Source organism: Thermobia domestica, chromosome 4 (genome assembly GCF_964235325.1).
Source record: "Thermobia domestica chromosome 4, izTheDome1.hap1.1, whole genome shotgun sequence".
In the NCBI taxonomy this organism is placed as follows: Eukaryota; Metazoa; Arthropoda; class Insecta; order Zygentoma; family Lepismatidae; genus Thermobia; species Thermobia domestica.
In genome coordinates, this window is record NC_137457.1 from 236444375 (window position 1) to 236459812 (window position 15438).

The 15438-nt window shown below is 36.1% G+C and overlaps 1 protein-coding gene across 1 annotated transcript in view; it reads left to right on the forward strand.

Moving 5' to 3' along the window:
- The window catches only part of LOC145683063 (uncharacterized), a 334454-nt gene that overhangs the window by 150400 nt on the left and 168616 nt on the right, over positions 1-15438 (forward strand). The window contains exon 7 of the mRNA XM_081754422.1: positions 2849-2966. Coding sequence (XP_081610548.1) covers positions 2849-2966 — 118 coding nt within the window. The remainder of the gene's footprint in view (positions 1-2848; positions 2967-15438) is intronic.

Below are 15438 nucleotides of genomic sequence, written 5' to 3' on the forward strand. Positions count from 1 at the left end.
ATTGAGACAAATTAAGGTAATAATAATAATAACAGATAAAGCCATTACGCCCAAGGTAGCCTCAGTTACACACACTGACAAACAGCGTTTTTCTACTGTGCTGGAATACAAATCAGAAGTGTCCGGGTTCCCTCAGTCGAGTGCCGTGCATAGTATTGTAAACTTTTCGGAGATCTTGAACCTGTTGATGAAAATCCGTTTTTTCCGGTTTCTTTCCGCAAAAATTTGGAAAATAACAAAAGTTTTTGTATTAGGTTACTTTTACTAAGATTTTTTTCAGCGCGTTAAAAATGTAAGTTAAGAAATATCAATATTCCGAACATTTAAAAAAGAAGCATAAGAAAATAAAACTATTATAATTATTCTTGAAAATTAATAGTCTACACTCATTTCCTTTATATGCTTTGTAGTAGTTTATTCGTGGTTGGGCATTAATTACAGAGCTTTTACAGTTCATACATATCTACCATCATGAAGCGTTTCTTTTGTAACAAATGGGGCTCTTGAATAAAACTGAGTTCTTATTGCGCTCATTGATCTCTTGAAATTTTGTTCAACCAAATTCCTTCTCAAATTCCTACTTCTTAAATATTTTTCAGTTCCCTTAACACCATTCTAAAGTTGTAAATTTTCATTTTCGGTGATTTACTTGGGTAACTCTAACGAAAACGTACGAGCATACCGAATCTCATTTTTTAAAAGATTGCAATTCCAAGTACCTAAAATATGAGACTATAGGTAAAAATAATGTCCATTTAAATAACATGGAGAATTTATTCATACCCCCTTGGGACTCCCTAAAACTTAAAAATATTCATTTTTGATAATTTTTCGGTGGGTTAGTCTCGGAAAACTACAATAGTGCCAAATTTCAACTATCCACGTCAACCGGAACTACCAATTTATTTTATGTCAATCAGTCCATGTAGTTTTATGTATATAGAGTCATCGAAGCAAGCTATTTTAGTTTTAACTAAAAAGCAACATAATGTAGTTTTTCCTTCATGATAGAAGTGTTCTCTTTTGATTTAATCTAAATGTGATAAACCTCCCCTCGAAGACTCTACATTTTTCTTTAAGTGCCCAGCGAAAACAATATACTTTAATGGGTACTCCCTTTTCTATCGTAATGTTTCAAGCTCTGGGGTGAGAAATTTAGTAACATACATCTTCATACTTATTTCATAGCATTGGCCAAAAAATAATATTTTCCTGCGCTGTTTTTTTCGCTGAAATTGCGAGAAATTTATTTATTTATTATTTTTTTTTAATGATCCGGGCATAATTTGGCTAGAATTTGAGTCTCTTCAAAAATATAGATTTTTCTCTCCAAAACTATAGGTTCATTTCGTCGATTCCATAATTCCAGTTTCTGGACAGCATTAGGGATTATGCATTTAATAAAAAGCTGTGTGGACACATCAGAAACCAGAGAGATACTATCTTACGCAATCTGTAGAAAGACAATTAGCACTAAAAGAAATTTAAAAAAGAAAATATTAATTTTCCTCTGTTTTGCTTTTCATTGTCTACATGTTTATTATTACAAAAATTGTTAATTTTTATTGTTTTATGTCCACGGAAATCCATTAAATCCATTATATCAGTTTCAATTCGTGATGAAACAGCTATGCAAAAATGATGAATTTCGATGCAAGTTATGTTTGTGTCTCAAATCGCTACGCAAGAAAGAAAACCTAAAAAGTTCTGATTGATATATATGATTTGTAGCATAACTCGGAAGCACCTAAAGAAATTTCATCCAAACTTGGTACATACAGACCTACAACCTGGAAAAAATACTATGAAGTAAGACACTCGTAGCACCCCTGGGGGATGGGAAGAAAGTGACATGTAAAAATCAAAAACGACCGATTTTAGTGTCGCATTCATAGTTTTCGGGGAAAGGGGGAAGTGAAATGAATCATGCCACTTTCGATGGCATTCAAGTCTTAAATTCAACCTTCAGTGTCACGACAACCCTATCACCCCTACGGAAGGAAGTGGGGGGAAATGACGTGCTAAATAATCACAAACGACCGATGTTAGTATCGAATCGATAGTTTTCCGGGTCGCTGAGATGAATAGTTACATAAGATTCTGTTTGAGCTGAGACTCCAGTTGAGATAAGACGCCCCTAACACCCTCCCTGATGATGGAAGTGAGAAGGGAGTGACTACCACCAGTAAAGAATAAACGGAAACTATCACTAGTACGTACTATCGAATTCATAGTTTTGGGATCGCTGAGATAAAATGTCATTGTTTCGATTCCGTTGAAAGAAGATAAACCCCATAGGCATGTGTGTATGGGGTGGGGGTTGTGGGAGGTAATGAAAAATAAAATGACCGAAAATAATGTCGAATACATAGTTTTGAAATCATGGGAATACGGCAGACCTATTTGAAATGAATTTTGGGAGTTAGTTTTACGCACATAAAGTTGGAATTTTATCATGTTACCTTCATTCAAGGGTTTATTCTAGGGAGAGGTGGAGGGAAATTAAGTTTTTCAAAATGTATACTAGAGGTAGAGAATCTTACGAATTCTTGTCATTATAAATATTTTGTCATTGAAATGCATATCCTAAGGTGGACGGATTATGATATTTTCCATAAAATAATCTCCGTGATCAATAGAAATTTCTGCTAATGAACTGGGAATTTAGAGAAATTCCTTCAAGTGGAAATGTCCGTATCTTTCAAAATTTGGCGTATTTTCTTATATCAGCGGAATTTGCTATTAATACGTATGTTCGTAATGATTTGAGCCTTTCTTCTAAAGCATTCATGGTAATGAAAGCTTAACTGTAGAAATATTAATCATTTTTCTTATATTTTATTTTCAGACTTCGAGCTGAGATCAAGCACTTCGTTCAGCGAAGGCAGTTGTTGGAAAAGGTTGAAACATTAAAGCAAAAACAGGCTTGGCTGCAGTATCACAGAGCGAGGGCGCGAGTTAATGAAGTAAGTGGTACTTTTCATATGTTAGGTATGAGGAAAGTCGCCTGTTTCATATGCGACTTCAGTTACAAAAAAAAAAAAAAAAAAAAGACCTGAAACTCAAAAGATTAATCTCTAAGCTTGGATTGAAAATTATAGATTTTTTAAAATGAAAACACTCATTAAATAAAAATAACCGATCGTACCTGGAGCTACATTAGGGTGACTAGATTTAGTAATTAATAATAATAATAATAATAATAATAATAATAATAATAATAATAATAATAATAATAATAATAATAATAATAATAATAAAAGACACTTGACGAACTTGCGTAATTTGACAGTCCACCTAGGTATAGTCATTATTTCGTTATTCATACCAGTGAGGCAGAAGTTTCTAGCGTTTCAGAATAACCAAGCTTTTATTTATTGAATCTTATTTCACTTTTTAATTTTCATTGTACCTTTCAAAATTTAACAACGACAGGGCGTCATTTGTCATTAGATTATCATATTACTGGTGAAAATTCTTTTTAAAAAAAAAGTGAAGAAGGGACATCTTGTTTGTAGTTTTCTCGGGACATCCGACGGTTTTCTCAAGGAAAGGATAACCCTGTTGAAAACGGGACCTTTGATCCGTGTAAACCTAATGTAACTTGTGAAAGTCCACAAGATTTTTCTGGAAGAAAATTGTCTAAGGCAGGGTAAATCCGTTAATGCACGGAAAATATGATAGAAGTTTCCGTGCCCTGTCTACATATACAGAAGATTGGTCCACATTTATCGAAACGATTTTGTGTCCCCTGCACTAGGGCGTAAAGCCATATTTCCATCAGTAGTTGTGCTCGGTATGACGATCCTGACTATAAACTCAAGCCCGACACCGAAGTTTCCTTTGGAGTAGGCTTCTGTTCAGAGAAATCTGATCAAGTTTGGACCACTCTTCCTTGCAAACTTTACACAAGCCAGTCAATGTGCGCGGGCGACGTAAGAAAATAGCTCGCTTCAAACATTCGAAAGCCCAGTGTCCATTGGTGCAGCGTCAGTAGGCTTGACAAGGATGTCTGAGTGTGGGATAGCATGGTATTCCAGTTCCACGCGCCTTGCGGGCCATGTATGCCGCAGTCGTTCGAGCCGTGTGGCCGGCTGCTTTGACTTTATGAATGAAGACTTTCGACGCCTCAGTACCATATAACGACGGAGTGTGCTGCCAGTATAATGGCTCCAGAACGTGTTGTTGATAGCATGCTGCGTTAAGTTTCACATTTCGTGCAACTCTATGGAGGGGAAGTTTCCCTTTATGACAAAAACCTGGAACCACCATTAAGCAACGGGAAAAACTTTCGCGGCACGTGCGGACCCAATAGGCATGGTACTTGGCATCCTTTGAATGATAGTAAATGGCTCGAACCAGCTTGGAGGTTGAAAAAATAGATCCAGGCCTCGTCTAACGTGACCACATATTTCCATTTGTCACCCGCTAAATCCCGTTCATAGAGCCATTTGCAATGGACCTGCGTTCCCATATGTATTTGGCTGTGAGTGTGTGAGCAACTCATTCTTATGCTTCATTTCCAGGCGTAAATCCTGGCTGATTATCCTCTGCACACGTGATTTGGATCTTCTAGCACTCCTGGAAATGTCTCTGTGGAGGCGGATTCTCCTAGGTCACCAACTTCTGCACTTGTCGAACCACATACATTGTACTTTTGGGACGGGGGTGTTATTTTCGTGCCACTTTGCGCTCCCGCTTCCTCTGGCTTTGTATTTTTGTTGCGTTTGAGTACATTGGCAATACCCTTCTTAGAAATGGTGAAACCCTTGGACGAACCCTGCTTTATATTTGTATCGTAGCTGTATCCGAAGTAGAGTGATGACACTTGGCCCCGTTTTTTAAACCTACTGCGCATGCGCAAACTATTCCGGTTCCTGTTCCAGTTCCGGTTCCGATTCCTGTTCCGATTCCCCCGGAGCAGAATACGCGCAACGAGTAGCCTTTTACGACCTGTGTTTTAAAGACTGAACGACCATGACACTGCCGGTAGTGTTTTTTCACATTATATAACATCAGGGGTATACTACTTTTCTTTTACGAGCACATTTCTTGATGTGAAAAAAGACAATGTCAATATAGTAGAGCAAAGGTTAAAAAATAAAACCATCATTTAACAAGTATGGTTATTCACACACACACACACACACACACATGGTTTACGGAGAACTTAATCCCGCTCCAGTGATCAACACACATGGTGCACGGAGGACTTTCGATTCCTATTCCGACTCCTGTTCCGGTTCCCCAGGAGCATACTACGCGAAACGACCTGTGTTTTAAAGACTATGGCACATTTAGTTATTACAGTAGAGCAGAGAATATAAATAAGCACACACGCATGCTCAGAAGCATTACACACAACAGCAAGACTTTGAAGATCATGACACTGCCGGTAGTGTTTTTTCACACATTATATAACATCAGGGGTATACTCGTTCTCTTTTACGAGTACTTTTTTGATGTAAAAAAAGACAATGTCAATATAGTAGAACACCATTTGACAATATAGCTCAAGTCTGGTTATTCGCACATACAAACACACACACACACACACACACACACACACACACATATATATATATATATATATATATATATATATATATATATATATATGGTTTACGAAGAACTTAATCTCGCTTCAGTGACCATTATGTTTTCATAACTGAATAAAGCATAATATCATTAGCATCAACGATGGAAAATGTGAATTTATTTAAGAAATGATGTAATGAATAAACAGACGCACGACATGCTAAATACAAAATACAGTAATGTCCACAAAATTGAGATAAATCACCTTGATTGCGTTTATTGTTCCATGTATAAAATAAGCAGTTACCTTTTAGAAACCTTAGATTATATGATATATACAGTGGAAGACGGTAACGTCGAAATATTCACCAGCCCCTAATTTTGAAATATATACGGCAACCTGTGTTCACCTGGTTTATCACTAGAAAGAGTGTTTATAATTATCCTAGCAGGAAATGTGTGAATAAAACGTGGTAATTGGTCTGCAGCGTATACACCGATAAAATGATCGTTAGACAGATTTTCTTGTAATACCTCATAAAGTTGAATTGTATTTAACATGTTAATCAATGTTTTTCTTTGGAAATCAATTTCTAGTTCTGAAGAGAACTCCCCATAAATAATTGCTGTTACAGGAGGTGTTAATGCGTGGTTAAAATAAATCTCTAAACGTACACTTTCTTGACGTTGCGGACTAGTATGAAATGCCGCAATAGCACTAGAATCTGGAGTTAAAACAAATACCACTAAAGTATAACCATTAGGATATTCGGCAAGCCAAATATCATAACCTTGATTAGAAGAATAAATACCAGACTCTGTAAATAACGTAGAATGTGCTTGCATATATAGGTTACTAGCAGCGTTCACCCCGCTTCGCTGCGGTCACCCCGGAACGCAATAAACTTTGTTACTTAGATAATTTTTACTTTTTCGCTTTCAAGTGATATGATAAAAACCATAGAAGATTGCACTAATGTTAACATTATATCGCCTGTCATTTATGTTAACCCGCCCCGCTTCGCTGCGGTCACCCCAACCCGCCCCGCTTCGCTGCGGTCATCCCGGAACGCAATAAACTTTGTTACTTAGATAATTTTTACTTTTTCGCTTTCAAGTGATTTATAGCGCCTGTCATTTATGTTAACCCGCCGAGTCACAGGGTCATGCGGGTTGCATATAAATACGTTTATTTTTATACCTATGATGAACTAATAACAAAGGATTTGTACGTATGGACACCTGAATGGTCAATTATCTCAAGACACTGGTAATTGAAAATTAAAGTGATATGATAAAAACCATCTAGGGTCCAAATCCTAACAACCCCCCAAAAATGAAAGAAATCGGTTCAGCCGTATTAGCGTGATGAGCGGACAAAGGATTTTTTGTACGTATGGACACCTGATTGGTCAATTATCTCAAGACACTGCTAATTGAAAATTAAAGTGATATGATAAAAACCATCTAGGGTCCAAATCCTAACAACCCCCCAAAAATGAAAGAAATCGGTTCAGCCGTATTAGCGTGATGAGCGGACAAAGGATTTTGTGCGTTCTCTTTTATATATATAGATTATCAAAATCTGTCTGCAATGATTTGAATGAAACAGGCGTTCCATCAACATACAATGTAAGGAAGTTGATACTGAAATGCTTAAAATTAAAAGGATTTGTCGTATAGGTACCATTAAAATCTGCATTAGTAACAAAACCAATAATAATACGTTTAGGCACTATTCCGGAAGACATTTAGAAGTGTGCTATCGACAATGCCCTGTGGTAAATTATCTGTTTTTACCTGCACCTTTGTTATAGGATATTTCACTCTAAATTTAGGATTCTGTAATACTTTATTTTTTGCTATTTTTACAGCTGGGGATACATCAACCTTTTTCACCAGCAGTGTTGCATCTGTAATTTTAACTTTTCCCTTAGCAGCAGTTTCGCCCATTAGACAAAAATACGCTTTGGCAGGAATTAGCTTGATACGCAGTTGTACACCATTCAATAGAAATTTTTTCCTGATTGAATATATCATCGTGAATATTACCCAGTAATTCAAATGGTTGTCTTAACCCACTGAGAAGATGACGTTGGTTAAACCCCACATTACTATCGGCCACACTATCCATATGACCAGCAGTATCTTTAAACTACATAGCAGTCTGAAGATGTGTTGTTTTTGCATTGGCATTATAATTTAATAGTTTTTCTATATAGGATCGATATAGATATGTATGCGAGGAGTAGGATATAAGTTGACTATTCAGATATATTTGTACCTCACTGAAGATTGCACTGAGAAAATCATTTACAGGTCTAGTATTCTTATCGGTAGATGTGAAATTAGAATCATCAGCTTTAGTGATTTTACCTTTAATATGTAACATAGTGTGCGGTAAATCAATATAATCATCATCGTGACCGGGGACTACAAACTCGATTGGAGAATTATCAGAAAATGACGCCACCGGTTTATATGGCACTATTTGATTACCTATAATATTTGTTTGAGCGAGCAAACCCGCAAATAAATCTAATTCTGATTTCGTACACTCACACTGCATTTTTCTTACTATTAATATTTTCATTGGCATATTTGTAAATACCTTTATAATTATTAATCACGACTTCGAAAATGCAATTTTACATATACTCCACCATATTTGAAGGGAAGTGAATTACCTGTACTATCTTTTAAATCCATAACAATTTGATCAAACTTTTTACGCTGCACAGTGACGTAGTGATGAGTTTCAAAGATATGCACATTAGTAGCACCGTGCTCTTTAATATTTTTAGTTATAATATGTAACAATGGAGTTACAGTATTGCCCACCAATTGAGGTTCTACAATATCACTATAAATATACATGTTTGCGGGTAGTGATTTTTGTAAATTAGGCGGGTAACGCGCGTGATGGACAAGTATAATATTTTCTTTTTGTACATGATCAAAATCTAGTATTTCGGCTAATTCGTGAGATAGCAGCTCTTTTATATTCTCACCCAAATCTTTTCTCACTCTTTTAACCTCAATTCGTTTTACTGATGCTTTAACTTTCAAATGTAAGTTCAATATAACGCTTTTATGATTAATTTGTGAAAGAATATCATCTACCTAATAATAGTAACCTGGCAGAATGGTAGTTATGCGCCAGTCTTCTTTATCTGTTAAACGAGAATAAATGTTATTAGTATATTTGGAAATATTCTGAAAAGAAGCTATATAATGTACTTCAACAACTGCTGTCTCCCACACTCCTTTCTCCAGTACAAGAGGATGATATAATTTGGTCGTATAACATGATAAAGTGTTTTGTGGAAAATATTTCATAGAATTGTTACTGGGGAGGGTGAGGTAAAAACTACATTGCTCCATAGTTAATTAAAATATCTGTTTTTAATTTCTTCTTCCTCTTCCTCTTACCACCTGTCAGAGCAAACTTAATTTTTCTTTCTCTCTTACCTGATCGCTCTAGTACCTTATTTAATTTATTTTGAGCTTTCGGTTTTAAATTACTTTTTCCTTCCTCCCAGAGTGACTGTGAAAGCTCGTCAATAGGTCTGTTATCACCCAATACATCTCCGGCTACATTAATACTTGTACCTAACAGTTCTTTACCAACAGTTTTTGCACCTTGTTTTGTTAATGGAAATACACTACGAAATAAGCCACCTAGAAAACTACCAATACCATACCCTTCTTGGAAGGGTGCTCCAGGATATACATTATAACCACTACCAGCTTGATGAGAATAATATTGAAAATAAGGGTCGTTCATTTCGCTATATATTCAAAAATATTGCCATCGTATAATATAGCATTGTTGTTGTTACTAAACACTTTAAATACGATGCAGGAACCCATGCAGGAATTAAATGATGCACGGTACCCGCGCTAACGAACAAGCACCCGTTTACCTTTCACCTCTGAAATCTCATCTATTTCATGAATACTGGGTAAGGGTACCAGGTGTAATTCCTCTTCGTAAAATATACCGTCAGTCACTTCTTCATTTAAATTCTCCGAAACATAAACCACTTTTTTCTCCTTATATTGCATGTGTTTTATTTTAAATATTACCACGGTCCAATTTTCTTTGTAACATTTTTCTAAATGATGCTTTGCTTTAGTATTGCGCACAGTATCACCTTCTTTATATTCTCCAGCTTTAACAACACTAGTATGCGTCGATCTCAATTTATTCCACACTTGCTGAAACGTATCCTGCTTTACACTGGCTGGTGGTAATTGCTGGGCTCTATGGAGCCGAGAATTATATGCCAGAACCAACTTGGGCAACGTGCCTATGCAACGGTACGTCTTCTTCGCAGTAAAATATTTCCACATTCGCTGCTTAAGTGAGCGATTAAAGCGTTCCACTATACTTGCTTTAATAGTTTGGGTACAAAACCTCGCGGCCCAAAATCTTGCCGGGCCGAAACCTCGCCGCCCAAAACCTCGCGGGACAAAATCTCGCCTTGCCAAAACCCCGCCTAGCCAAAACCTCGCTACCCAAAACCTCGCGGGCCAAAACCTCGTCTTCCAAAATCTCACGCCCCAAAATATCGCCATACCCAAACTCTCGCCTGACCAAAACCTCGTTGTAATGATCTCGCGACACAGAATCTCGCCTGGTCTAAATTAAGCGAGATGTATTGTCGCCTTGAAGAAATGTCGTCAGGATAAAACCTCTTCACGACGATTTCTTCAATCTAGAATGTTCTATATATTACTATATGTATATACTTAGTAATAACACATAATTATATTAAAAAAATGACAAGAAAAATTCTAATGCATGCTTTGGAAATCTCTATATATAAAAATTAAATGACTATGTTTCTTACATTATACCTCTTGAGACATCCTACCGATCTCAATCAAATTTTCAACATAGATGAGGTTCGAGCCTAGGATGTCTTTTATAATTTCACTTTGTCGGCACAACAAAAGGGAGGGGGAGTTGGATATATATATACAGTACTGGCACAATTATTATGGATTTTTGATAAAAACAAATCTTTTGTGCAAAAATGTCTTGCAAACAATTTTATTAACTAATACTTTATTTACTTTACCACACAAGTACCAAACAAATATTTATTAGTTATTTTAAGTGGGTTTTACAGTCTTATATGGGAGTGTCTGGCAATACAGAGAGAAAACGTCTGACAACTCTGACACAATCTCTGCATTGTCTGGACATAGGTCAGTAATAATCTGGAATTTACGTGGATAAATGTGTGTTTATTGCATTGTCTGCCTGTCATTTGCATGTGATCACTTTAGTTCTGTGCATTTGTGCATTTAAGTTTAATGCCAACTTCTTTTTCAGATTTTCTAATTTGTTTATGCAATTGATCAGACATGGGGAAAGTTCGTGATTTGAGTCCTTGAAAGTTTGGACAGATTAGTGTTTTATTGAAAAAAACACCTTAAAACAGAAAGAAATAGCGAAGAAACTTAAAGTTTCAACTCAAACTGTCAGTAATATCAAGAAGAAATTGGAATATGGCCACAGTTTGGCATCAAATAGGGTTGGAAAATGTGGTCGACCTAAGAAAACAACACCGAGAATGGACAAAAAAAAAATAACTAAAATGGCAATTAACACCAGAAGAGCATCTTGCAGAATGTTTTCCAACCAACTTGCAGCAGAGGGCATTACCATTGTTCGCAGAACAATAAATAAAAGACTATTGGAAGGTGGACTAAAAGCATATCGTCCCAGAAAAAAGCCTCGCCTTACTGACAAGATGAAACAGGCTCGTAAGGCTTGGGCAGAAGCTCACGTTGACTGGACATCTGAGCAATGGGAGAAGGTGAGAGTCTAAAATATTTATGTAAAGATGTTAAAAACATAAATGATTAAAATTATGCAAAATATTAAACTTTACTTCCAATTTAAAGCTTTGCAGACTTTCACGTCATTAAGTCTAATCGTTATTCAATTGCTTCCATCACTTTCTCCAGCTGTTCAAAGCCTTACTTTGTGTTCTGTAGTGTTGCAGGTTGTGTTCTCAGACGAGACTACCATTGCAGTGCTTGCCGACCGTGTGCACACTGTAAGAAAGCGTGAGCAATTTGCACCGGAATGTTTAAAGAAGATTGTAAAATTCCCTCAGAAAATCATGGTTTGGGGAGCCATTTCTGTGCATGGAGCAAGTCGTTTGCAGATTATTGATGGCATCATGGACCAGTATAAGTACAAAGAAGTATTACAAAGACGTTTGCTACCTCAAACAATGGACTGGTTTGTGGATAGACCTTGGATTTTTCAACAGGACTCTGTCCCTTGTCACACGGCAAGGTCAGTGAAGACCTGGTTTGAAGAGAATGGTGCAGAAGTGCTCTCATGGCCTGGAAATTACCTGGATATGAATCCGATTGAGAGTTTATGGCCTGTATTGAAAGATGAAATACACGAAGTTCCCATAACGACGAAAGCAGAACTCATGCAACGTCTTATCAAAGTATAGGTTCACTAAGGTAGAATCAGGGAATTGTGCAGAAAGTTGATCACTGGAATGCCGAGACGTGTTAAAGCACATGTTAATGCAAAATGTGGACAAACTAAATATTAAAATAGTTGTTTACTATTGACGTACTCACTATGTCTGAATAAAATAAATTTGCATTATTATTTGTTTGCTTAAATGTCGTTTTTGTAGAAAAAATGTTTTTTTTTCAAAAATCCATAATAATTGTGCCAGTACTATATATATATATATATATATATATATATATATATATATATATATATATATATATATATATATAGCCGTAGCTAGAGATTTCGGCGCCAGGGGCGAAGTAGAATTCGGCGCCCTTACTATCACCACACCAAGCTCTTCCTTCCTTTTTCTTTTTACTTATAAGAAAAGCAGCAGATATTGTTATACTACTGACTTTATATTAAGCTGCAGGCGAGATTTTGGCCCACGAGGTTTTGGCCATGCGATGTTTTGGGTGGCGAGGTTTCGGCCTGGCGAGATTTTGGGCGGCGAGGTTCTGACAACGGGAGGTTTTGGACCGGCGATATTTTGTCCCGCGAGGTTTTGGCCCGGCGAGATTTTGCCCCGCGAGATTTTGGGCGGCGAGGTTTTGGCCACGCAAGATTTTGGGCGGCGATGTTTCGGCCGCGACATTTTGTCCGTATCCCTGCTTTAATATCAGGGTTTTTTGTTGTGAAAAACTGAATATTTTCCTTATTCAAATACACCTGGAATGGTTTGTTAACAAACTCTGTTCCTTTATCTGTTTGTAGACGCAGCAGTTTACGCCGGATAGATCCAAATAATTTCTTGAATGCTTTTATGATATCAACACTAGCTTTTTACGCACAGGCACAGCCCATGCATACAGGATAAATATATATATTACTGTTAAGATATACCTGTACCCATCATTATATTTTTGTAGACTTTGCATATCGTCTAAATCAGCTTGCCACTGACCATCAATATTAAACATTAGATAGGAATTACGTGGAAATTGTTTTCGCGCAGGCTTGTGCAGTGTACATGTCGGTTGTTCTTTTAACCATTGTTCCACACGGTGTAATGGTACTGATTTCTTTACGGTTTTCCATAATACCGATGCAGTTGAAAATGAAGCAGGATGTGAGGTGTTATAATAAACGGCACCTTGCTTCTTCATATTTTATAATCATGCCATTTACGTTTATGAGGTGGCTCCTCCTTTTCTTCGTCTTCTACCCTAGTTATTAGCTTACGAATATATGTTATACGATGAGGGTTTGCTATATACTTTAAGGGTATATTAGATTTTCTAATAGTATAGCAAAGGGCACCCAGCCGGCTGTTGGAATATTCATCTTACGACATCTAACAAAATCCGATATTAAATCTACTATATTAACACCTGGAATTAATTTATTATAAATATTAACATTACCATTATCATCCCATTGAATGTTGGGATTCTGATTTAATTTACGTAATAAACGTCTTGCTTTACACAAGCAAAATTCGGGGAGTTTGGATAGTATTTCCTCATTTACCTCTCTGTCTTAACCGTTTCAACATCAGCTGATGTTGTTGTTGTAGGTTGCTGTACGATGTGTAAATATTTTTGCAGTACCTTTTTATAACATACCCATTTTTCTTCAACACTCATACTCTTATTATTTAAAGTATTTTTTATTTCGTCATCTAGATTAGATATTTACTGATAGTGGAGCAATTTTTCTGGTGCAATTAAAACAAGTTCTTCGCATGCTGCGTATTTATTTAGTTAAAGCAGACAGTGAACCTTCTACAATAGGTGCAAACAATGCAGTGAGAAAATCGCCTTTTTGTACAATAATTCGCTTTTTCTTTTGTTTCAATGATGGACCTGTTCTCACTAAATACCTAAGATCCTTTTTTATACCTTCTTAATCCATTTTCTCTTTTTTATTTATCGGAACGTGTCCCTGTAATACGTTATATGAACATTCGCAAATGAAGCGGATTAAATAGGGCTCTGCATTCTGTAATATCGCTTTGCGTACTTTAGGTTTTGCCCTAACTAAAAGCTTCAGCAAATGTGCACTTTCTTTACTAATCATTTTTACGGCCTATCATAGTAAAAGTGGTTATTAAAATATATGCAATATTGAGAATATTGTTTTACTGGTACATAAACATAATTGTAAACAACTGTGGGGAGAATATTTGTTCGAAAACTATGTTCATTGGGGATATTCTGTCTTAAGTCGAAAAGTAAGTAACCATGAGAATCTCGAGTTGCGTCTTGGTAGGCCTCCTGCACAAATTTTGTGTTACCTGGATACAATTGACGTGCTAGGTAATTAACCTGAGCCTGATCACATGTATTTTTAAAGCATACCAAATAATGACTATTTAACGATATTTCACGCATACTTCTGGCCTGATGAAAAATATTTTGCTTTATAAAAATGACACTCAAATTTCGGTGGTGACTACCTTTAGTAAAGAAAGTCTACAACCTGATTATTATACTCACGTATTAAATCGTCAATTATAATAAAATGCCGACCTTTTTCCGGTCAAATTTCATCTAGTTTTGGCAGTCCTTTAAATGTACAACTTGGGGAGAGAGTTTCATGCCGAGGTTGCCACTCACCATAACACCATACTATATTTTTCCATTTTTCAGCATAGTGTTTTAAAAACACTTTTACAAAATATGATTTACTATAACCGGTTGGCACAGCTATAATACAAGTAAATGGATGTTGAAACTCCATATTCTAATACATCACAAAATAATTAAGGATATAATAAAATATTATTATTACGATTAAATAATGTGAATATTTCCAGTGCAATTCGTTCAGACGATAGATTAGTAGTAGTAGTAGTAGAAAATTCTGAAAGGCTAGTAGTACTAGTAGCAGTAATTAAGAGCAGGTAAATATGGCCTGCTGAATGCATGGCAAATTAAGATGGAGTTTTCTCCATATATAAACAGGAAAATTTACCTGACCATTATTATCGTCATTTGACGAGAGAATAAAACACTGACGAATACCTTTAAGAGTATCTTACAATAATACCTCATAATTGTCACCAACGGAAAATTGTGTAGGCAATGAAGAATTTGTAATAGCATTAAAGTAGTTCTCAATATATAAATAATATGATAGGAAGTATACCACTCATCAGGTGAAAGACGGATACGGTCATAGTAATTATTTAGTGATAATAACAGAAAATTCTTCCCCATCATCGTTGTGTGCTAGACCGACACATATCTCGATTTCATTAAAATAATAATAATGATTTAAAATTTGATTACCCATTTTCTCTCTCGCTCTCTCTACTTAATTAAAACTATGGTTTCTCCTAATACAGTATTTACCCTACACGTTTTCTTTTATACCCGTATGGAAGTGTATCAAAA